General features: G+C 33.4%; 3 protein-coding genes across 3 annotated transcripts; 2 read left to right on the top strand and 1 right to left on the bottom strand.

The window, feature by feature from the left end:
- The first annotated feature begins 1491 nt into the window (after positions 1-1491).
- Positions 1492-2662, top strand: LOC130647978 (melanocyte-stimulating hormone receptor-like). The gene has a single exon (XM_057453993.1). It carries the CDS (start codon positions 1535-1537, stop codon positions 2369-2371), a length of 837 nt encoding a protein of 278 aa, XP_057309976.1. The 5' UTR covers positions 1492-1534; the 3' UTR covers positions 2372-2662.
- A 6095-nt stretch (positions 2663-8757) lies between these two features.
- LOC130647532 (uncharacterized) lies at positions 8758-14421 on the top strand. The gene is made up of 2 exons (XM_057453418.1): positions 8758-8898; positions 10756-14421. Exon 2 carries the CDS (start codon positions 11855-11857, stop codon positions 13655-13657), a length of 1803 nt encoding a protein of 600 aa, XP_057309401.1. The 5' UTR covers positions 8758-8898; positions 10756-11854; the 3' UTR covers positions 13658-14421.
- Positions 14422-15044: 623 nt separating this feature from the next.
- LOC130648175 (uncharacterized) lies at positions 15045-16366 on the bottom strand. Its single transcript, XM_057454214.1, has one exon. It carries the CDS (start codon positions 16170-16172, stop codon positions 15045-15047), a length of 1128 nt encoding a protein of 375 aa, XP_057310197.1. The 5' UTR covers positions 16173-16366.
- Positions 16367-24997: the final 8631 nt, after the last annotated feature.

Genomic DNA, 24997 nt, shown 5'->3' with positions numbered 1-24997 from the left:
GCTTGATTTAATAAGGTTCTGATTTACTTAAAACAAGTGTGTTTTTTGTATTGCTTAAAAACACGTTAAAATACATCAAAAATGAGGAATTTTTTGGGAGCATTTTTCTGATAACTGCAATTCTACAAATAGTAATAAAACTATGGCCTTTTTTGGGAGGAAAAATTTAAAAATAATTTTGTTAGAGTTAAACACCAAGTCAAACGGAAGTTAAGATTACTCCAAGATGGTTTTCCTATGTTACAAGCAAGCCTTTCCAATAAACAAAATATTTGCGAAAAAAAAAGGTAACAATAAAACAAAAAAATAAAAATCGGGAAACTCTCAAAGCTATGATGACTTGCATGCGTTATGTTTTTCAGTTTCCCATAATCAAGTGAAGATGTGATTTAGGCTTGATAAGACTTTTTCCTTTATTGCTTATCTGATGGTCGTCTACTTTTTCTGACGTCATTTACATTTTAAAAACTTATATCTTGTGTAAGAATTCTTCACGTAATCTATAATTCGTGAGCTCCGTTTAAAACGAAACACGAAGAAGAAGAGAAAGTAAATGGCGATGTTAACTGCTACTCAGTTCTTATATATTTTTAATTATTTTTATTATGAGTCTTTTGTTTCTTTTTATATTTATTCTATATTTATCAAATGTATTCTCGTTTTGCATACCGAATGTAATAAGTGGCAGATGTGGTGGATATATTTTTTGGATTAAAATCGTCGATTTAAGATATATTTAAAATATATATCGGATAAAATATGTTCATCATTATATTTATATGTATATATATAATTGTGGCTGACAAATTTCGTCGCCAGGCTAAAATTACGGATTTGTCACCAAAAAAGCAATAATACACCCCTGCCAAAAATAGTTACCTCTTTGTTTAAGAGCACAATTTTTATTAACTAGTTACCAGGCCGTGGACAATCCACAGGAATTCGCCCATATTCACTTCTACCATATTTTTGACACAGACGGACACCGATTGTTATGACATAAATATTGAACATACTTTGGATTAATTACTAACAACAGGCAGGTGAACCAATTTTAGAATTAATCCTTATTTTTTAGATAATATTAATTTATTAGAAGTAATAACTGCAGTTTTAGAAGTTTAACAAGTATTGAAGTTTTTCCAATATTGTCAAGAATAGTATTGCGCAACGCTACATATTTGATAGATTTATTTTCGCGAATCAATGGTCAAAATAATTAAAACTCTAACACTTAAATCAACTCTGTCCCTCGCTTTTCGTTTGGTATGAACATAGCAATATCTTTAAAGTGACATCGTGAAGGACAAAACAAAATTTCGTGAGTAACTTGCCAATTCGCAAAGTTCGCGAAAATTTCCAAACGCAAATTTTAAAATTACACTAATTAGAAAGTGTATTACTATTGCATAATTATATAATTTTTTAAATTTAAAGATTGTAATAAATTGTGGATCATTTTTTTTAGGAAAACACAACAAAAAACAAACATCTACTAGAAACGAAGGATATATAGAAGGTGATTTAGTAAAATATGAAACTTCATGGAAGTCTTATATCTCTAACGGCTATTTCATCTCTTGTATTACTGCTACACATCTTTAACGGTTTGTTGATTATAAAGAAAAGAAATTTACATAAAACGCGGTATTACTATATACTTAATTTAACAGTCAGTGATACATGTTTGGTAATATTTGGGTTTTTTATGAATATTTACAATATCGAAGAAAAGTTGTTACCCTTTGCTCATTGTTTCTACTTCTGTTCGATTATCACCACGCTTTTTATATCAATTGATCGTTATATTGCCATCAAGTATTGTCTCTATTACCATATGATTGTCACAAAGAAGAGAGTCAAACTATCATTTATAGTTATATGGGTTACTTCCATTTTCGCCAATATGTTTCCTTTGATATGTAATACATTTGCAGGAAACGATGATTTATATTTGAAGCTAAAGCAATGGATCACTTATTTTATCACCATTGCATGTTCAATAGGTTTACTTTTGCTGGCTTTATACACAATGCATTTGCGTAACAAACACATTCGGCATATAACTTCGATGCGAATTTATTTTGGAATAACTTCAGAAAGGCTTGGAATGTTGAGACATCTTAAACGAAGCGTTAAAGACGTTTTTTATTTGAATATTATAACTTTTTTGTTGATAATGTTGCCGAATTTATTTCGAATATATTACGAACAGTGGGCGCCGGATGAAACATACAGTGGTGTTATAGGTGGGATCATATTAATTTACATGACGACAAATCCGCTTGTGTACGCAATGACAATGTCTGAGCTGAGAACACATTATAGGGATTTCCTGCAGAAAATAAGTTACTGCTTTTATCGTTGTTGAGATGAAATGCAAAGATTCGTTTCTCCTTTGATATCTAATTCAAACAATTGCATTTGAATATAACAGCATGGATTTTTTAAATGAACTAATGGACTTTTGGTCATGCCATACAGTTTTTTAGTAATGTCTTAACAGGTTTTTTTTGCCTACATATCTTTTGAGCCATAGATGGAACTAGAATTTACTGGACTGATCTATGAATGTACTAAGGAGTGATTTTGGGAACAAAGTATGACGTTTCAAAATAACCAGAACCAACATTTTGATGTATATAGCTTCTGAAGTTTATTAAATCGCTTAAGCGACGTTTCAAGAATTATTAGGAACAAAAAAAGTTAAGGTTGATATGGAATACTTTTTTTCAGCAAATTTCTTTTAAAGATAATGTACAATTCTGTATAGGGATGAAGGTCTCTCGCATGCTGGTGTCAGCAGCTGGGAATCTGAAAACCAAATAGTCACGTGATCTGATAGCAAGAGTTAAGAATTTAAAATTGGCGACGTGTGAACATACCGATAAAGCAGAACTTAAGAAATGAATTGGTAGCTCTAAAGTTTTGAAATATCTTGTTAGGTAACTGGCTTTATACACACACGTACACTTGTTTTAAATTACCTGTTTATGTAAAAAGTTATGAAGAGTTTTAATTAAATAAAATGTTTTGTGTCTAAGTCAGCTTTGTTCCCTTCTAAGAAAAGCCAGCTTGTAGCGTTGTAGCTCACTTGTGCCTACCATTTTGTTTTTTTCTAAAGTGAGAATTCCAAGGATATGTTTACAGCAGAATTCGCATTTTCAAAAAAATGCTAATTGTTGCTGACGTCAGCGCGATCAAGTTTGATTAGCCCCGAAATGAATTATTTCGTCTTGCATGATTGCTTGAGAATTCCACTAGCATATTTAGAACGGTGGCAACCAGATCTACGTGTGGGATTTTACAGGCTACCTGCTTTAGAGTATTGAACATTTGATTCTTTTAGCCATGTGTAAAACATGATGAAAACACTGCCTTTGTTCCATTAATTTCGTCCACGATTGTACATGTTTGATAAAAAAATTCTAAGTTCTGGAAAATAATCAAACTTTTACAATTTTTTAAAATATAAAGGTAAAAATTAGGGTTAAACGATTTTTCCCCTTTCCCTTAACATTTTCACCTTTTGCCTGTAAGTACTTTCCTTAATAAATAGTCACAGCAGAAGTTTTTTATGAAAAGTGAATGGTAAGTGACAATAGGAAGGTGTCAATAAGAAATTGTTGTTAAGTAATTTGCAGTGCATTTATTTATAAACAAATGTTTCCTCAAAACACTCAGTAGCATCTATCTTTGGCAACTTCTCTTAAAACTTAATTTCTTTTTTCCTCAAAGTTTTATGTTCTCAAGAAAATATTATAATGCAATGTTTTCGTTAACATGCCCATTCTCTGTGCATACTTGTTCATTCTGTTTTTTACATTTACACTTACTAAACTTGAATCTCATCAGATCATAAGTAAGGCCAAGGAGCAACAGACATCCAACGCCTGCATACACAAATATACTGTGTGGCTTAGTTAATATTTCTTCGGTATTTATTAAAGACTCGGTTACAACCTCTTGTACGTGTTTACCATAAACATAATCCACAATCTCTATCCATCTTTCTTGCACGCAATCAAACCATATCTTTGTTTTCGAGTTAACGTTAGCCCATAAATTGACAGAAAATTGAACCGGCACTGTTGCAACATAACTTACTGGAAATTCACCACCAAGTATGTCGTCCTGATGCCATGCAGCTATGTCTGCATTCATAATAGCTGCAAATGCTTCTTCATTACGAACTAAATCAATGGCTTCCTTATTAGACCTTGTGTTCACAATGTTATCACCATACGCCCGTCTCGCAAATGCAGCTTCCATACTATTATTTATAACAGCGATGCGTTTTCCACGGAATTGCATATGGGAGTCATTAGTAACCGTATCAGTGATTATAGCTGTGATGACTGACGCCATCACCATGCCGAAAATCATCCAGAGCGCTGTCAGGAATCTTGATAAGATTGTTTTTGGTATAGTATCACCATAACCAACAGTTGATAGCGTTGTTATTGCGAACCACATTTTTATACCGAATCCTTCGATGAAAGTGCTGGTTTTGGATTTGTTTTGCGTTCGTTCAACTACCCAAATCAACATTGCAAAAAAAACTGAAGCCAACAGGACTGTGATAACCAGCATTCGGCAATTATATACACCTACCCATAACTTTTGCGTTAGATGAATAGATGAACTGGATACGATTAAAACCAGCTTTTTAACAGTAAAGAAATTTCGTGTTGTTATGTTTCGCTCTTTAAACAATCTTTTCATATCTCCAGCTTTGATATTTTGCATGAACGGTAACCACAACGCTTTTTCTTCTGAAACATTCTTCAGAATACCTTCTCCATAGGAGACATTAGAATGCATTAAATCTAAGTGATCATTCATCTCTCCAGTGTCTAATACATAGTCGATAAACTTATTGTACTGAAAATAACGTCCGCAGTAATATTCGCTTAATTCCAATACTTCTGGTATCATTCCCTGCATAGTACCGTCCTCTCCTTTGTAGATATAAGGTTTTGCTGACCAATATATGACTTGGAAGAATGTTTCATTTGGTACAGAAGTGATTTGTGCAATAAAAATGCTGCTAAGCATCACTTTAAATATTATACCTTCCATCTTTTATCGTGGATTGATATTTTAAATATATTAAAATTAAATTGAAAATGAAGGATGTATTTTTAAAAACTATTTTATTACCTCAGGTGATCTCTCGAAATAATTCAGGGTTTGTTATCATATTAAAGTATTACTGGCAACAGCTCATTAGGACCACTCGTAATCATTCGTGTTTCGCAAATGTTCAAGAACATGTTTGTGCGATTCACAAGAAAATAGTTTTTAATTTTATTAAAAAAGCTTCAATACTAATATTAACGTACTTTCGCCAAGCTTTTAAATAATGCATAGATCATTCAAACAGAGAATAGATATTAATTGAAATATCAACTTTCTAGTGATAATCAAAAAATTGTATCAATTTACTACGTATGAATGGTGTCGTGGACAAAACTTTTCTTCCTAGTCAACGTATTGAAGAAAGTTATAATTGTAAAAATTCTTAGATTTCTCTTCGGTTTTAACTCTTGTTTCACGTGGAGCAATGCTTAGTCACCCTTATTATAATTATTTCAGCAAACTGTCATCGGTTTCTGTTCTTATTAACAACTGGACTTTGCGGACAGACTTGGGCACGTTAATGAAACTAGGTAGAATAAGATACTGTACAGCTCTGAAGAATTTTTGCTATGAATACACGAAACTTAATCATGTAATCATCAACGTATCACAAGCCAAAAGAAACTTAAGCCTTGCTTCCCTAGCATTTGCAACAGGTGATATTACGCTAATTAATAGAAATCGTTTTTTAATACTTTTTACGTTCAGCAACTTAGCTATTGGCTATTACTCGAAACTACATATAAAAATCTCTATGAAATCCTTATAATCGGGAAAATATAATAATTCTTGGTAGGATTATCCTTAAAACTTGTAACTTAGAACAAAAATTTGTTTCATCAAGTAAAAGTCTTGTATGTTTTAGACACGTGATTAATCCGATTTCCAGTTTTTTTTTAATTTTACCCTTATGTCAAAAACAGGATTTTCGGGCAATTTCTTGGATTTTTGACGAACTATGCTAAAACCGAAATATATGTTACATAACTTCTATTTCGTTTTCAGAAACTTCAAACAGAACGTGAAAAACTACGAAGTATTTACAAGAAAAAACATCAAAAAAAGATCTTTGTCAAACCTGAGCTATGCAACTTTTGAAATGGCAAATTTAATATCAGTTTTACGCACCGCGTCTGAGATACGCATATTTTCACTTAAATCCTAAAAGATCAGGAGTTTGTGTGAGCTTTCGGCCAAAACTAAAAGCTGTCTGATCCACAGCTAAATATCGTGCAGCATGAAAGAAATCAATTGACAGGTATTACAATATAATGACGTCAATATTGTTGCTATAACGCCACCATTTTTTGAAAAATATCAGCTTTTACCACTGACAATTAAAAGTTAATCGTGCGTGCACTGAGCTTACTCCTTTGTATTTCGTCGTGCCCGTCAATGGAGTTCTGGAAAGTTCTATCAATGGACTATAACGAAAACACTTAAAACAACAGCTGAAAAAAATATAAAAAGTCATTTTACAGCTCCAAGAAAATATACAATTCCACTTGTCTTTTAACAATAGCAATAAAACTTTCTGAATTTTCTCTTCTCTGAGAGTCACACAATTCTAGATTTATACCACATCTAAAAAAAACAAAAACGTTGCAGATTTGTTTTCTGCGTTAATAATTTATCGTATGTCTGTTTAATTAAAAAAGGTTTCTTTTGAACATAATAATCACATAATTTGAACAGTTGTGCCAAAGAATAAATCAGTATTTTTTATCATAAGAAATTTTACTTCAATAGGTGTGCAAAACAGAAAAATCATATTTCACATTCAGAAAAGTTAGAATGATTGTACCCTCTATATTTAGTATTTATAATTAAATCCATATTAACACTCACCATACTTTTAAACCGATCTTTTTATAGGAAAGAATTTCATAAACGTTTTGGCATAACCAGCTAACTATATTCATCCAATGTTTTGTAAAAGCGTACAAGAACAAAACACATCAAGATGGTCGAGATAACAATGACCGTATAATCTTTTTAGATGTATTTATTATTATTTTTTTACAATTAGTACACAGAACATAGCACAACAGATGAACCTCTACTTTCAAATCTACTGATATTTGTATATTATGCAGACTGTAACTTCCTTTTCGACAGGGTGTTTTTATTTTTGAGAAGATATCAGTTTGAAAGTCGTAAACTTATCATACAAAAATAATTCTTTATTAATAGGTTGTCTAGATGTCCATGTAAGTAGAAAAGCGTGTATAATTTCTTTCACCTTGACATTTTGACCGTCCATTTATTTCGTGTCACGCTTCAGAAATATCCATCCAAGTTAAATTGTTACTTTATTTTGCTCTTGAAGAACAAAGATTTTCTCTGCTATCAATGTCATTACTGGAAAAATACAACTTTTTATCAGGGTTTAACTTTTTTAAATTAAAGGAGAAAGCACCGCTACAAAATACTTTTTTTTAAAAGTATAGTAAATACCAACTGAAAGAAAGTTACACACGTAGATCTCTCAAGACATATCATGGATAATTTTGTCCAACCTCGCTAGGTCAAATTGAAGGGGTTGATTTAAGGCACTTTAATTGACTCGCAAGACGTCCTTGTTTTCATTAGAAATGTCTCATCATTTTACTAAATGCAATCACATAAGAGTCCAGTCAGTAAAAATTCCAGAAATCTCGGTTTGCGGAACTACATTTCAGCTAAGCGTGCTGAAAAATTCTTAAAATCATAGCTCCAGTCTTTTAACTGAGCTGACTTCTTTTTAATAAACATGTGTTTTTTTTTAAAGTGATTTAAGAAGAGAGAGAGCTTGATTTTCTGTATAGAAATGAAAAAAGATTTTATAAATTTTGTCAGCAAATTTATGTGACTTTTAGAAGTATTAGAAGTGTTAGATGAAAAAACAATGTGTGTATAGAGAACAATAAATAAAAACAGAACAAAAAACAATCCAGGTTCCATAAAAATATTTACTTCCTCTTACCGGATTTTTAACAAAAACTTCGTTTATTGAAAATAAGTACGTATTTATTAGCAGCTGGAAGGCCAGACTTTTTTAAACAAAAATTCTCTTTAAGCCGCTCTGTAATATATAAACAAAGTTTTATGACGTTTTACAACTTGCTTTTTGCGAGACTTTTAGTTTTCCTTTAAACCTTCCTTCTGTTTTTAGCCTTTGTTTTGTTTAATTAAGTACCGAAACCACCATAATGCACTACTTTGGATGTTAATCGGAAGATAAGAAGAACATCCTTTCCTCGAGTATGCTAATCAAGAAAATAAATTCCCACTTTCTCTCTCAGTTGACATAAATGGTGGTGGAATTTTACATTTATGCTAGCCAAACTTTAATTTAAAGGTAATCTTGCAAAATAATCAGGAATTATAGACAGGAAACACGGGGGTAAGATGTCTTTCCCTTACCTCTTCCAATTGAATAGGGTTAATAATAAAAAAGTTAGAATGGCTTATCACTTGATAAAAATATCATATGAGACTAAACTAATTTTTTTTTGCACCGATAAGCATTTTGTCAGACGCAAGTAACGAAACTTACTTAGTCATGACAATTTTGAAAGACAAAAACAAACACGATTAGCTTTGCTTGAAAAGACAAATAAAAGCGAAAGTTAAACAATTAGCTAGCGTAAGTAGTCATACGCTAAAACCACTTTAAATGTATTTTTTTAACAACACAAAGAAAGAAGCAACTTCAAATGGTTAAAGGATTCACTTATGTTTTTGCTATCGTATGGAATATTTACGGATTAGCTAGTAAGTAGAATTTCTCTTTTAACTTTAGAAGTAGACATTATTCTTGAATACATGTAACACATAAGAAAAATGTCGACTGTAATAATTTGATAAAAAGTTAGAACATATCATGTACTTAGACCGAATTCCGTAGTAAATTAAAAGCAAAACAATGCGAGTTTAAATCACTAACAAATAGTTATCTCCGGACACTTTTTACATTATGGCAGAAATTTGGTAATGAACAAATCATGACGAAATTGATCATGAAGATTATGAAGTCAAAATCATGATTATCCGTACAACCAAATTTTTTTAAGTTTTACTTTCGTTTCTCTAATAAAGACGTCAAACTCTTAAACGTGTTTCTTCTTTTCAAGAAATTTAAAGTTAACGTTTCTTTATTCGTTATAATGCTAATTCCTACAAACACATCATTTTACTTTCTTGTACATGATTAAATACCATGACTTGACTAACATGTTCTATTAATTGCTTAAAATTATTCAAAGGATCAAACAATTTATCAACATCTTTCACTTTGTTTATTTGCAAAACAAAAGAATAACCTTGTTATAATGGTCGAGATATCTTGTTTTATAAGGTCGGGTAAGTAAGTAATGAAGTAAGTGAGTAGCATATATTTTCAGGGCTTATCCATTTATGATAAAATGGCTTTTCATCCCGATAAAATAAACTAGAAATATATTACAGATAAAATACAATAAAATAATGATGAAATATTAAAGCTATAAAAATAATATAGCTATTAGAGTGGCTAATAGCTATGTTATCAGCCACTGTAACATTTCAGATTACGCGCAGGCCTCCAAAGCTTTTTGTGGAAGCCTTAAATTTAATATCTAAAAGAATAGATTTGAACACTTTACAGAACCAAAATTTGCAGATTTCATTCTCTTACTAGAAAAGTATATGTTCCATTCCTAGAACTGTAACAAACCTATTAGAATTTTTTACATCATTAAAAACAATACTCTGAGAAGTAGTATTACGTAAAAACGTTAATATGCTGATGATGGTTCAAGATATCTTCATAGCCATCTAACATTAAGGCTCTGCATACCGACTGATAGCCTTGTGGTAAAGCGTTCGCTTCAAGTGCGGGAGGTCTTGGGTTCAATTCCTGACCGGGTCATGCCAGAGACTATAAAAGTGTGAATCTATCCTTTCTACACAGCGTTTAGCATATGAATAGGATTGATATCTTAGTTGGTTATCTACTTGAGATTGTGGTAAAGAGTAGTTTTCACTGTTAAAATATATTTTATGCAATACTGTGGAATTAATTGTAGAAACTGGTGTACAATTCTGTACAATTATATACAAGAAGGATATAAGTAGTTCACACTTTTGTTTCGATAATGCTTACAAAAACAAAAGGATTATTTAATTCTTTTGATATTGACTGAATAGGGACCTGCTAGTAGTTTCTTCGAATAAAACTGATGTGTTTTAAAACGCTTGTGATCTGTGAAGTCACATTATATTGTACGTCGTGGTTACATGTGTACAATATTTTGTACAAGAATATACAATTTTGTACAATTAATTGTGCACAATGTATTGTAGCAGTGAAAACTAACATTTATAGATATAGTACCTTTAAGGTGTCTAAAAAAGTGGTCATAAGTCAAGACGACAAAAGTAGTGACTCATTACCTAAGAATTTCATTTCTAATAGCATGCTTTCTGTGATAGACATTGTTTATTTATTTGGTGTCAACAACCAACAATTTTTTCATACGGGCTGGCAAAAAAACCATGATGTCAACTGTTAACAAAAGTACTCTCGCTAACATATTTTCATGCAGCTACAGTAGAATTGTACTTTATTATCTGATTTTATTTTTCTTTAAGGTGCAGTTGACTTATTCGTATCTCAGTTTAATGGCAATGATACTGCTTCTTGTGGCAACGTTGTCACACCATGTGCATCATTGAAATATTCATTGAAACATATAGCAAAACTTAACGATGCTATAAGGCTAGATGCTGGAACAAGAAAAGGCAAACCTTTTACCTACATCTTTAACCGAACGATGCCATACATAAACAAAAATTTAACAATAACTAACTATAATGAAACACTTCCTCGTCCAATTGTAGTTTGGAAGGACACAGTTCAACATGATCAATACATGTTTCATGTTGGCAGCAAAATAACATTTCAAATTTCTAATATAAATTTTATTAACATGCCTTTAATTGCATTGGAACAAAGTGATAACCTTATTTTGCTGATTAGAAAATGTGGGTTTATTGGAAGCAACAAAGCTATGATCAGAAACTTTATCAAGATGGCATGCAGTGTCAACATAAATATATCACAATGCTTTTTTTATGGAACCAATATAATTTCGTTTTCATCAAATTGCACAGGAAATGTTTCTTTCCAACATTGTGTTATCAAAGGAGTTCCTACAATGGACAGGATAATGACTCTTTCCATTGTGTCGGTTCATCTAACCATTGAAAATTGTTATTTTTTCAACACCAGTGGCTACCCGGTTTTTATGTCAATACGACAACAAAGTGAAGAAGGCATTAACAGGTTAACCATAAAACACACAGTATTCAAAAATATGCTTGTGGGAGGATCAAAACCTGCCCTTGTAGCACGTCAATTGCATGAAGTTTTTATCGATAATTGTTCATTTTCTGGATTTTTAAAGTCAGCTGTCTCAATTGAAACGACGTCATATTTCTAGTGAAAAACACAATATTTAAACGAAACAAAGGAGTGCAAGGAGGAGCTTTGTACATCCAACAAAGTAGTGGTGTCATCGATCATTGTCTATTTGAGAAGAACTTCGCCAACGTTGGAGGTGCTATATATAATCGAGGCCTGAGTTCCAGTGTTTATGTGAGAAATTCAAAGTTTATTTCAAATACCGCCAACGGCATTGGAGGAAATGTTTATTTCAGTCGAGAAAGTAAGGAATGGTTCCCATCGACAATGAGCTTAATAGACGTTAATGTTATTGGTGATGCAGTAAGCAACATAAATTATGGTTATTTTATGTACGCTGTAGCCAAAATTTCACTAATTAATGTCACTATAACTCTAAAAGCCTCCTTATCCAAAGCAGATGTGATTGATGGACTTCTGTGCACAGAAGATTGCTTGGAAAAATTTTCAAGTTTCAACAATTTACAATTGACATGCGCAGAAAATTACATTGCAACGTATCTTCCAGCCAAGGTTTCAAAAGATTCAAGCTTGTCTTCATTACGATGCTATAAATGTCCGAGAGGAACTTACAGTTTTATATTACAAATAATAAAAGCTAACATACTGCCTGATTGCTCTGTTTATAATGTCACCAAAAACTACATGGAATGCAAGGAATGTCCAACGGGCGGAATCTGTGAGTCCATTATAATTAGCAAGGGAAACTTTTGGGGTTACAGAACACACAACAATGAAATTAAATTTTTAGCGTGTCCATCTGAATACTGCTGTTCATATAAGACAAACAAATGTTTGTCTTACAACACATGCAACGCTAACCGAGAAGGAATACTGTGCAGCTCGTGCAAACGAGGATACAGGTTGAACTACTTCAATGAACATTGTGTTGAAGCTTCAAATTGTAAGAAAGGATTGTTCTGGACATTTTTTACATTGTATGGTATATTTTACGCTGTTATGTTTTTATATTACAAAGATTTGATCATACTCGTGTTGAAAACTTTAAAAAAAACAAAAACAAAAATAATGTCTCGAAGAACTGTAACTTCTCTTAACGAGCCTCTACTCATTGTTGATGATGAAGATAGTTCCGATGGCTTAATAAATCCGAAAGAAGAATCCAATGCTGAAAGGGAATGGCTGGAAGAGTGTGTAACAAGACCATCAGTAACGCCAGATACAGATGCTATCACAGAAAATAGCTTAAAAACACATATCAGCGGCATTAAGACTATTCTATTCTTTTTTTATCAAATGGAAATTTTGATAAGCATCGAAGACCACTTGAATAACACTGGCAGGGGGTACTTAACAAAACTAAAAACAACTCTATCGTCACTGATAAATCTACAATATATTTCAATTGGAGTTTCTTCACTTTGTCCGAGTGAAGGCTTAACAACGATTGGTAAAGAGCTTACACAATTAGCGTTGATTATTGTCGCCATGTGTGTTCTTTTTCTCCCTGTTATTTTTAAATGCACATTTAAATTCTTGCGGAAAGGAAGGCAACAAAATAGCAAAACATTTAAAGAGAAGTTACCATTTTCAGCAAGAGCCAGAATCACGTTCATTCATTTACTTCTTCTCAGCTATACCAGATTGTCAGCATTTTGTTTTAAAATGACGAATTGCGTTGATATAAATGGGAAACATCATCTGTACATCCAAGGAGACGTGCGTTGCTACACATGGTGGCACTACTCAATGATAACCTTTATCGGCATTTGGATTGTTCCGTTCCCAGTCACAACTTATCTGTCCTGTCAATTGCTGCAATCAAATCAGATTTCTTTAATAAAATTTTACGTGCTCTTTCTTCTCCCACCAATTGCATTGATTAATTACGTGTTAACCAGATATTGGTTAAAAAATAAAGAATTCAGCTTCGGTATGGCGAACTGTGTAGAAAGAAACAGCATTATTGCTTTGTTTACAGGATCATACAGGAAGGAAAAAGAGACTGGAAATGGTATAAATTGGGAAGTTACCATTTTATTTCGACGATTTGTCGTAACAGCACTATGCGTTTATATCATCAATCCTGTTTCCAGAATGTTGATTTAATACCCATTCTACTGATGTTTATTCTGCACCATTTGTATGTCTTACCATTTTGTACCCCACTTCTGAATCGTATGGAAACTGTTTCTTTATCGCTTTTGTTGTATCTTGGCGTTGCAGATTTATTTTGGGCGATCAATTATATGAATGATCTCACAAAAATGCCAGCGCACCAAGTTATCTCTGTTGCTTTATCATGGACCGAAGATATCCTTCTGACGTTTCCTTTGTTATTGCTTATATTTGGATTTGTTTATGTCTCCTTTAAGAAAATTGCAAATTTTTTATTAAGGAGATGCAAAACGAACATCTGAACATGTTTTCTATATCTTTAAAATGGCTACGGAACGGCTGTTGGTTTTCGACTTTAGTGACTTACACGAAAGTCGAGCTGATGGCGGCGAAAAACAAACTGGCTATTTTTCCGGCATGTGTGTATATTACAGACTCGAACATATAGATATATCTAGAAGTTTTATCTTCTCCTGCCTTGGTCATGTTTTCATCCAAAATGAGTCTCGCTAAAATATTTCTTTGTAATATACTTTTTGAAAAAAATATTGAACCAGCGAACAAAGTGCGCTGGTCTGTTAATTGCGCAAAACACTTTTGCCGGCTTTTTAATGTTTGCGCCGGATATACCGAACGTGAGCATTTTAACCGGTTTGTAGCCCCTTTAAAGTAAACTTAATAAAAAACGTTATATAAAAGTAAGTATAGTGGCGGTTTTCTATGTAAAGTTTATGAAAGTACATCCGGTACATCTATATGTTTTTTGAGACAAACATTTCCACTTCTTATCAAACTTAATACCCTTCTTGTGCTCAAGTTCGCAAGCGTGTACGGTAAACTCTAAACCACAAAAGTTTCTTTGTATCCCTTTTCAACCTGATAGTACATGTTTTGTCGCAAGTTTTGTCCTTCAGCCTTATTTTTAGAGGCTATGGTAACTTCGGTTCAAATAGTTGTATTGATGTGAAATTTAATGCGTGAATGCGCGTGTCTTACCTTTTATGTTAAACTAACCGGATACCGTGAACGCTCAGTTATAATTTATATAGAATATCTCATACAGTTATGTATAAATTGCGTGTCCCAATAAGTGCTTTCTCTAACTGGCCTATGTGTAATCTTAAGCAATAAGCATTGGACCGTTTAACATTTTTGCCTCATTAAATTTGTCAACGACTGCTGTTCTTCATATTACGATCAGTCATCGCATAAAATTACACTCTTTTAATTTTACTGGTATAAAATTAACAGTAGCGCGTTAATTTACTTCTCTGTCATATCCAGGAAGAAGGTTTGGAGAGAATAATGTACGAAATCAATGACAGATGGTGTATACAAGGAAATAAATTAATTATTTAAAATAAAATAAAAGATATATTCAAAGTTGATCAATATTTTTTCCACAGATATATAACTGATTTTGTGAAGGAATTATGCTCACGTTAATTTGACATCCAGCGTTTATATGCTCAATAGCTTCCTGTTTTAAGTTAGTGACTTGGTTGCGTAATGATTGTGCCATTAAAATCAAGTCTTCCTTTCGTTTCTGTAATTGACTCACTCGAACTTCAAGTTGCGCTTCACGTTCAAGCTTTTTTCGACGGCATTTAGACGCTGCGAGGCGATTTCTTAACTTCTTCCGTTCGCGTTTAATAGCTTCTTGCATTTGCAGGTCGATGTATGATTGATCAAGCGGGTTAGTTGAACATAGGTCCTCTTCTTTTTCTAATAAAGTTAATGCCTGTTTAAAATAACGCTCATCTTGCTTCGAAAAGTCTTTTACCCTTTCCTCCATATACAGCTGACGATTTCTTGTATAATCCAATTTAGATTTTTTGTGACGCATTGAATCGTTTTTCTTTGAATCATGTCTATTGTTAGAATCGTTATCATTCCAAGTGAAGCTAGCAATGCCACTTGGCGAGCTATCTTTACTCGAAAATTGATTCTCATCCGAACACAGTGCTGTTATTGTCGAACTTGCGAATTCACTGAAGAATACATTTTTTCTTTCATCCAATTTCAAGTTGTTGTTATTATTGGATGTTAAAACGTCTTGTTTTTTAGAGAAACTATGACTATCCTGAAAATATTTTCCCTTTAATTGCATATCATCAGCATCTATATCATGTGTGGTAGGTAATATTGATTTGAATCTGTTATCAGTCTCATTGATAAATTGTAAATCTTGTGATGAGATAATGGGAGATATCATGATGTCTTGAGTCGAAGAAAATTTACCTCTCCTCCCTTCGCATTCTTCTTCCTTGATAATGTTTTCATTCCTGAATTCCTCAGTTAAATTTCTATCTAGTTCAGTTTCACAGAACTCGTATTTTTCATAAACAAATTGTCGTTGCCTACATGGCTCTAGCTTAAGCAAATCCAATTGAGGAGAATCTATTGTCACATTATTACGATCATGAAGAAATGAATTGAAACAGGGAGGTAAAATATCATCACCAAATTCTAACGTTAGATTTTCACGACTGTGGGCTAATGCCATCTTCTGTTACAGAATGCACCTCAAACTTGGATGTATAATCTCTTGATATTTGCCTTTTTTCTCTAAATATTTTCCTCAATTTCTTTTATTATGTTGGGAAAGCCAAATTACAAGCAGTGTTCCAGTATATTCTACACAAATAACTCCATCTTCACATTGCCTTGCTAATACCGTCAATTGATTTTTTCTCTTGTTTTATCAATCAATAATAGATTTTAATCGAAGAAAAAATCACAGTAGATCACATATTCGGAATGATTCCAAAGCGTTTAACTGTAACAAAAGTTATAACCGTTTGATAACTTCGACTGTTACTTGATATGTATATCTGTGCATTGAGCACATATAGCTGCGTTCGAATTTCAAATATACATATGCATCACAATGAGCATGATAGAATTAGAAAATTGAGCATATTGAGCATAACATCTAAAAGAGTATCAAAAATGTTGGAAAGAATGCTCGCTTGAATGCTTCGCAGTGATCTTTCTACAAAGTTTTGAGAAGAAAATACAGAAAGAATTATCTTTAATATTTTTTTCGTTACAATTTATTTCTAAGAAATTCAGCAAGACATCTGACCTCAAAGATTTTTTTCTTGCTATTTTGGTGCACGTATTAGTAGGGAAGATATTTATATTTGTCTGATTTGCCTAAAAATTCCAAAAAATATGCAGTATTATAGAGTTCACCTATGTTTGGAAAGACGGGTCCTTGTCCTGTGAAAGAATCCACGAAATGTCAGACTTCCTGAAAAAAACTTAAATTGGAAAAAACTTCCTCGCCTACTGTAGATGCTCGATTTAGCGCACATTTTGATTTTTAGACTTAGCCTTAATTCGAGAAGGGCGGTAAATTGAGAGGGGCGCTTATAAAGATCATATACGTGAGCGTAAATGCTTTTAGTTAAATTTCCTTTAAGTGCTTAAATAAAAAGAACAATTTTGACATGCTGGATATAAGAACCAAGTTGTTATTGAGTAATAATCTAGTTCTTCCAAAATTATTTGAATAAGCGCCTCCTTTGGCTCTAGTGATATATTCAAATAACCGCCCCTTGGCAAGGGGAACCTATAAAAAGCATTGCAAAAAGGTAGGTATTTATTAGTGGGTGCATAATTGAGCATTTACGGTAACCTAGTCTAACTAAAAACAAAGTTATAAAATATAACCACATCAAACTTCAGTTTTAATAAAAACCTTGTTTTAAGCTGTTGTTACCTCGCCTCGCTAAAACAATTACCAAACCTGTCTTTTATCGAAGTTGTTGTAAAAGTTCGAAAAAATAATTGTAAGAAGAATTTAACGCCCTGTGGAAACATGAGAAATCCCCGAAACTATTATTGCATATGGACAGAATACCTGGCATTATATTAATAAATTTGGATCTTCACCCAAGTTAATAATACAGTTGAAGGTGCAGTTACCTAGCTACATTTAATGAAATTAAGACCAAGCTTTGTTGCGGTCAACCATAGCTAAGTAAGCACACAACTCAAGCTGTAGCTTAAGAACGTAGCGTAAGAACTACATTGCAACACATAAATAACACAAATTTTGGCGAGGATGGAATCAAGTAAATGAAAAAATCTTAACATAACAACACAAATGCCGCTAAATTCAAATAAAAAAATACAGCTAGTTTATTTTCGACGTTGTACACTTGATTTACACCCCCGTCATGTAAAATTTTCAGCAGGATACTCGCCAAGTGAAGTTGTTTAGTCATTTTAAGAAACAACAAATTAAAACAGCATCGACAAATATTATGTTCAGGGTTGTAGCTAACTTTAACTACCTGGGCTCATCCTAATGATGTACGTTTTTGTAACTAAAAACTTAATATTACGATTAGTTTAAACTGTTAATTCTTTCCATTGCTTTAATCTTGCTCAACAAAGTGAATTTTTGGGCCAACTTCCTTTTTTTTTTAAATTTCGTTCTTTTCGAATTGTTTCTCATTGAAGTCATCTGATAATAATCTGGACTCCTTCACAACTCAAATAAATATACAAGGTTATTGAAGTAATTCCCTACTAGTCGAATTCCCGTGGAAAAATCCACTAAATTTCTCATTGAATGCATGCATGAATGGATACCAAACAAAAACATACAGCATGGTAATTTGAATGTTTAAAACGTACAACTAAACCTCGGCTCTTTCTTTTTCTCTTTTTATAACGGGACGGAAAAAGAGAAAAAAAGCTTTGGGGTCGAGGTTGCTCACAGTCTGCATGATTTTATATTTATACCCGTTGAAACCAAAACGTTGAAAATATAAGCAAAAAATAAAAATGCAAAATGTCCAACAAAATGAAAGGCGTCTAACAACCGTTACTTAAAAAGCGAAATCTGCTAAAATTTGTACTTGCTTCGCCATGCCAGAAGTACACCAGGGAAAAAAGTATATCAGACATTTAAAAAATTCAACATATTTTGCCAAGTTATACAAAAAAAGTTATTACAAAATTTCCACACAGTACAGTTTGTAGGACGTCATACCAAAATCAGATATTCAGTCTATTGCATACAGCAACCCTTTCAAAGTTTCACACAAAATATAAGAAATTAACAGTTATCTAAATTCCCGTGGAAGAATCCATTGAATCTCTCATTAAACCGAAGTAAGGGATATCAAGAAAAACATACAACACAGTAATTTAAATTTTCAAAACTCACATTTCAATCTCGACCGTGGGCTCTTGTCCCTTTTATAAGGGAATGGCAGAAAGAGAAAAAAGCCCTGGGATCGAGGTTGCTCACAACCTGCATTATTCTACGTGTATAACCGCTGAAACCAAACGTCTAAAAATATAAGCATGTGCAACAAAAAAATGAATAAATAAAATAGTAAAATAAAAATGGAAAATGTCCAAAAAAATCAAAGGTGCCTTAACGGGGATTTTCGCAAAAAATGACAGAAATAACAATGGTATTGAAAATGAGGAACTTGAAATGAATAAAATTTCTGAAGCATACGATCTCTTAGTGTACTGGAAACGAAACCTGTTTGATCTTCCGAAAGGGGCTGCTGGTAAATCATTTATTAATGAGCTTACCAAACTTTTTAATGAATGGTCTTTAAAATCACCAAATTGAGACATCTGTCTAAAAGCAGCGATGGTCCTCCCATCTCTCATGCTACAGAAGACCTCAACCAAATGTAAAGCATCAGAAATTAAAAAACATTTACAACGACGAATTGAACTATGGAAGAAAAGAGACATTGATGCATAACTTCACGAGGCAAAGACTATCCAAAAAAGACTTCCCCGAAACTTGAATAAGCAAAAGAACACGAAAGAATTAGCTAGAAGGTTTGCTTACTTCATACTGGAAGGCAAAATAAACTCTGCTATACGTTTGTTAGATGAAGAGGCAAATGGGGGACTTCTGCCATTGTCAGACAACGTTATAAAAAATCCGAAACAAAAACACCCTGACGCCAGTCCTGTAAATGATACCATGATATTGCACGAACCTCTTCAACCCGTTAACGACATTGCTTTTGACGGTATAAACGCAGAGCTTATCAGAAAGTGTGGTACGAATACAAAAGGTTCTCTTGGTCCATCTGGTCTGGATGCAGATTCCTGCAGACAAATCACGAGTAATGCAACCTACGGAAATGCTTCCGATGATCTATGCCATGCTGTAGCAAATATGACCAGACAACTATGCACACTGACCTTAGAAGATCCAGAAAGCGTTAAAACACTGATAAACTGTCGCCTAATTACTATTGATAAATGTCCTGGTGTACGACCGATTGGAGTAGAAGAAGTACTCCGCAGAATTATGGCAAAAGCTGTCATGTTAATAGTGAAACCTGACATTTTAACCTAGACGGGTTACGAGCAAATGTGTGCAGGTCAAGAAGCCGGTTATGAAGTGTCAATACATGCGGTACATGATTTGTTTGAATGTGATTCCACACATGGGTTTATCCAAATAGACGCAAGCAACGCTTTCAATTCGATAAATCGGAAATTGCTTCTTCACAATGTAAAGATATTATGTCCTGAAATTTCAACATATATCAACAACTGCTATGTAAGACCAGCTCGGTTGTTCATAACAGGTGGAAAAGAGATATGTTCAAACGAAGGAACCACACAAGGAGATCCCATAGCGATAGACATGTATGCTCTTAGGCTAATGCCCTTACTTTCAACGATTATGGATGAAGAGAATACAAATCTTTTTCAAGTTGCCTTTGCCGGTGACTAAACTGGCGTTGGAACAATAATTGAATTAAAGAAATGGTGGATGAAAGTACTAAATTATGGACCTTATCTAGGTTATCACGTAAACGAAACCAAGTCATAGCTAGTCATAAAAGAAGAATACCTTGATTTCGCTAGGGAAACGTTTAAAGATTTTAACATCAAAATTAATACAGATGGCCATCGTCACCTAGGTGCTGTGGTGGGTGCTCGAGACAACAAAGAGTGTTTTGTAAAGGAAAAAGTTATCGAATGGGTCAGACAAGTCAACAAACTCTCAGAATTTGCATGCACTCAACCACATGCTGCATTTTCTGCATTCATCCATGGGTTGAGACATCGGTACACCTACGTGATGAGAACAATTACGGATATTTCTAACCTATTCGAGCCACTTGATCTTGCCATAAACACGTTTATTAAAGTGTTATTTCAAGCGTATGCATTATTGAGGAGGAAAGAACACTCTTTTCATTAACAGCAAGACTTCGTGGGATGGATGGGTCTGATAGTTCCATCAAAAATCAGTGACCAGGAATATCAAAACTTGCGGGATGTTGCTAAAGCTACCACCTTGAACGTAATCGGTAAAACGAAAATCTTCACCGACGGCAGTAAAGAAATAAGTAAGCTGAAAGCAAAAATCAAAAACGAGAAGAGAAAACAAAGCACCGCTATCCTAGAAGAACTTAAAAGGAACATGAACTGTAAATTTAAACTAAGATCTGTAGAAGCTGCTGGAGAAAACGGAGCATCAATACGGCTGACAGTTATTCCCTTAAAACGATATGGCTTCTTTCTTGAAAACGAAGCATTTTGGGATGCGATTAGAATTAGATACAACGTACCTTTAGAAAGAATGCCTACAACATGTGCATGCGGCAGTCCCTTTGACCTCCAGCATGCACTCTCGTGTGCAAAAGGTGGCATGATCATGGCATAACGAACTAAGAAATATGACTCCCGAGATACTTGGGGAGATAGGTGCACATGTTGTTATTGAACGCTCACCCAATTGACAGGTGAAGAATTTGTACACCCCTCAGCAATCACATCAAATGAAGCAAGGGCTGATGTGTCAGCAGAGAATTCTGGATCAGAGAATAAACGGCTTTTTGCGACGTCAGGGTTTTCAACCCGATTGCCAAATGTAATTTGAATCAGAGTCTTCCAGCTGCACACAAGAAGAACAAAAATGAAAAGAAAAGACAGTATAACCAACGTATACTGCAGGTTGAACACGGGTCTTTCACCCCTCTTGTTTTTACGTGTTTTGGTGGAATGAGTCGGGAATGTAGTCGTTTCTATTCTCAAGCGGCCGAACATCTAGCTGCAAAAAGAAAGGTTACCAAAAGCATGTCCAGCTTATGGATTAAGACGAGATTAAATTTTGCTTTGTTGAGGAGCTGCCTACTATGTCTTCGAGGCACAAGAACAGGCAACAAATGTGATAATGAGTGACGTTAATCTTCAGAGTATTGTATCAGAGTGTAACATCGATTCTGACAATTCTAAATTTATTTAATCAATCCTTTATAAAATATTGTTATTGTCAGTGAATAGGAATGTACAATCTTGTGAAGCGGTGGCCTTTCGCTATATAAACAGGCCAAATGTTATAATTGTTTTTATGATGCTAAAAAAAGCTTAGGCATATATCTAGGATATTTTAAACATCGGACCCATTTTTCAGAGCATATTCTTGTAAAATAAGTGCTTAAAGAGAATCTTTTCCGGCTCAAGACACAACAACAAACTTAATATTTAAGGAAAATTTAGCTCTGAAAGAAACGCCTAAAAAATCGTTATACACCTAAATTCATTTCTGTACTAATAATCTAAACTACACACTTGCTTTTCTTCAGCTTTCCAGAAGGTCGCTAGCTAGCAGGGTTCTCTGAATAAAAGTCCAATCAGTTTTTTCATGTGAATACTAAACTTCGCTTCATCTCAAAGAGAATGAATGGAAAATGTATAGCTACAATTGTCTGATGTATTTCCAATCAGTTCTTTTTGTGACGTTATATCATCGTACGTTTTTCTTCGTTTTAAAAAATATTCTGACAACATTATTAACTTCTTTCGACAACAACAGTTTTTTTGTTTTGTTTTAGATTCGACTTATAGTCATATTTGAATGCGATACAACCTCGGTTCCAGAAAACAAAAATGTAAAATGTAGAAAAACATATAAGCTTTAAGCTAACCTCATGATGAGTAAACATTGGCATGCTTTGTTTGAAGTAACTTTTTTAGGATTAACTTGGAAAACAGACAACTTTCTTCGCTTCGGTTTTCTTTTTCAGTTGATAAACAACTTGCTGGCGCGCACATGGTAAACCGGGGGTAAAATTAAATTATTTTAACCGTAACGACCGAGAATGACAAATGGACCCCTGTTTTCTTATTTGGCGGCTTACTTATTTTTTTAGTAAATTTTAGCGTACGGCCACGTCATAAGGAAGTGACCCATGAGTTGCGTGTCGTGGACTAACAATTTTATTTACGCAAGGGAATTAATAAATAAGATTCAACTTTGAATGCATACACTTGATAACGACTTTAAACAAGAGACCAACTCAATACAAATTTAAAAAGAAGTTATTGAGGCCTCCAACTCAGCTAGTTATAGAAATATTAGTTTTTTTAGAAGTGAATCATATTATACCAGAATGTTTCGCCCAAAGTAATTATTTTTGTCAGCTATGGCACTCCAATAGCATGCCCATAAATTGGGGGAAATCCAGTTTTGGAATCCAGCAGCATGTAATACAAGTTTCTGGTTATTTTCTTTCTTACAAAGAACCTTCTTTATAGTTTTATGTACAGCGGAAAGGAATCTTTCTAAAGTTTACTCACGTGATAACGCCACTTGCAATTGGACGTTTTTTTGTTGCTATACGACACTGTAAAATGTCATGTTACCCAACACCTGCAAATTCCACCGCCACCTACATTTTCCATAAACCTCTCAGTGTTATCGAGGCATCTTTCCATCAGGACAACGAAGAAATCAGACAAAGGAAAAGCAATCAATGCTCATGCATATCTTTGTTTTGTACTACCTTTTCTGCATTTAAAAATGTTAGTCATTGGAACTATCATTATCTAGAGTATAATATCAGACAAGGAAATGCACTCTATCAAGCAACAGGGAGCACAGAATTTCTATCCTGTCCAGAATTGCCTAGAATATTTATCATTGAGAATGTACAAGTTCAGATCTCATCGACGATGCAAAATTTTTTGGCTTGATGCACACTTGAATCTAATTGCCTGTCGGAATTTGTAATAATTTGTCTCAAAACCATAATCATGTGAGCATACTGGTTTTTGTGAGGAATATTGTTTTTCCATCATATCATTAGCACTTTGCGATATGTTTTGTTATTGATTCACATGCTTGAAAGCAATTTCGCGAACCATATCCAGCTAGAAAAGCTTTGATTTTAAAACTTGAGAATATATTTTCAGTGTCAGCTTATATTTTTCACGTATACATGAGTTTATCACATAAAAATGTGGTACAGTAAGAAGTTCACTACGTCAAATTACCAAATGAATTTTGTGAAACAAACCGGATGCATGTCACCCTCGTCCCAAGGTTTTTTGACTTCTTGATATGAAAGATGACGTCGAAAAATACCCTGGTATCGTTGACCGGATTTTGAATATTATTGGCTTTCACATTTCGCATAATTATGACGATTTTTTTTCCTTAGTTAGCATTTTTTCAGGTTAATAATATAATCATCAGTTTTGTAAGCAAAACTTTATAAAGCTAGCAAAATTTATAAAAAATGTTTAGGTCTACTTCGTTAGATTTATTAAATTATAACTGACGGTCTTGGTGCTTCGTTGTATATACATTAAGAAAGATAGTAGACGTCTGAAATAATAAAAAAACAGATCTGTCTTAGTAAGTGTCAGTGTTTGTATAGATCTACAAGCAATCTAGGCAATAGCTAGGTATAACAAGGTTGTTAATATGCATAGCATGTAGTAGGTGATGAAAAACCTACTGCAGACGTGCTGACAACAGCTATCTTTTGTATTTTAGCTTGGTACTTTGTTTACATTTAGCTAGCTATTGGCTAGCTCAACATTTTCAACGTTCGCAAATTACAACAGGATTAGAGACTTTATTCCTCAGTAAAATGCAATAACAACATATTTGTTTAAAATCAGATGCACAAGAAAGAATCCTATAAATATTTTTACTTCTGTTGACCCTATTTTCAAAAAATTATAAAGCATTTACTTAAAAATCTGAGAAATTTCAATAATACCTTAACCGTATTAAGAGGCCGGTAAAATCAATTCACTCGCAGCTTAAAAAACACTGTAACTATGTTAAAAAATTGACCAATTTGAATTGAAATTTGGTGCGTTTTGTATTGACAGAGTAGCTTTCTGTTATATAAAAAATAGGAAACTGGGCTGCACCAATCAAGCATAGCACAAATTTTTATTTAGACTGTATCTGACAATTTCAATCATGAGAATTGCTTATAATGTTTTTTGCGCATGTATATTTGTCAAAATTGATGTATGTAAAAATCGTTTATCGGTGTCCCTGAAAACGACTAAATTCAGAAA

The sequence above is a fragment of the Hydractinia symbiolongicarpus genome, chromosome 6 (genome assembly GCF_029227915.1).
Source record: "Hydractinia symbiolongicarpus strain clone_291-10 chromosome 6, HSymV2.1, whole genome shotgun sequence".
Taxonomy (NCBI): Eukaryota; Metazoa; Cnidaria; class Hydrozoa; order Anthoathecata; family Hydractiniidae; genus Hydractinia; species Hydractinia symbiolongicarpus.
The sequence above is the reverse complement of the archived record's forward strand: the minus strand, read 5'-3'. Positions and strand labels throughout refer to the sequence as shown.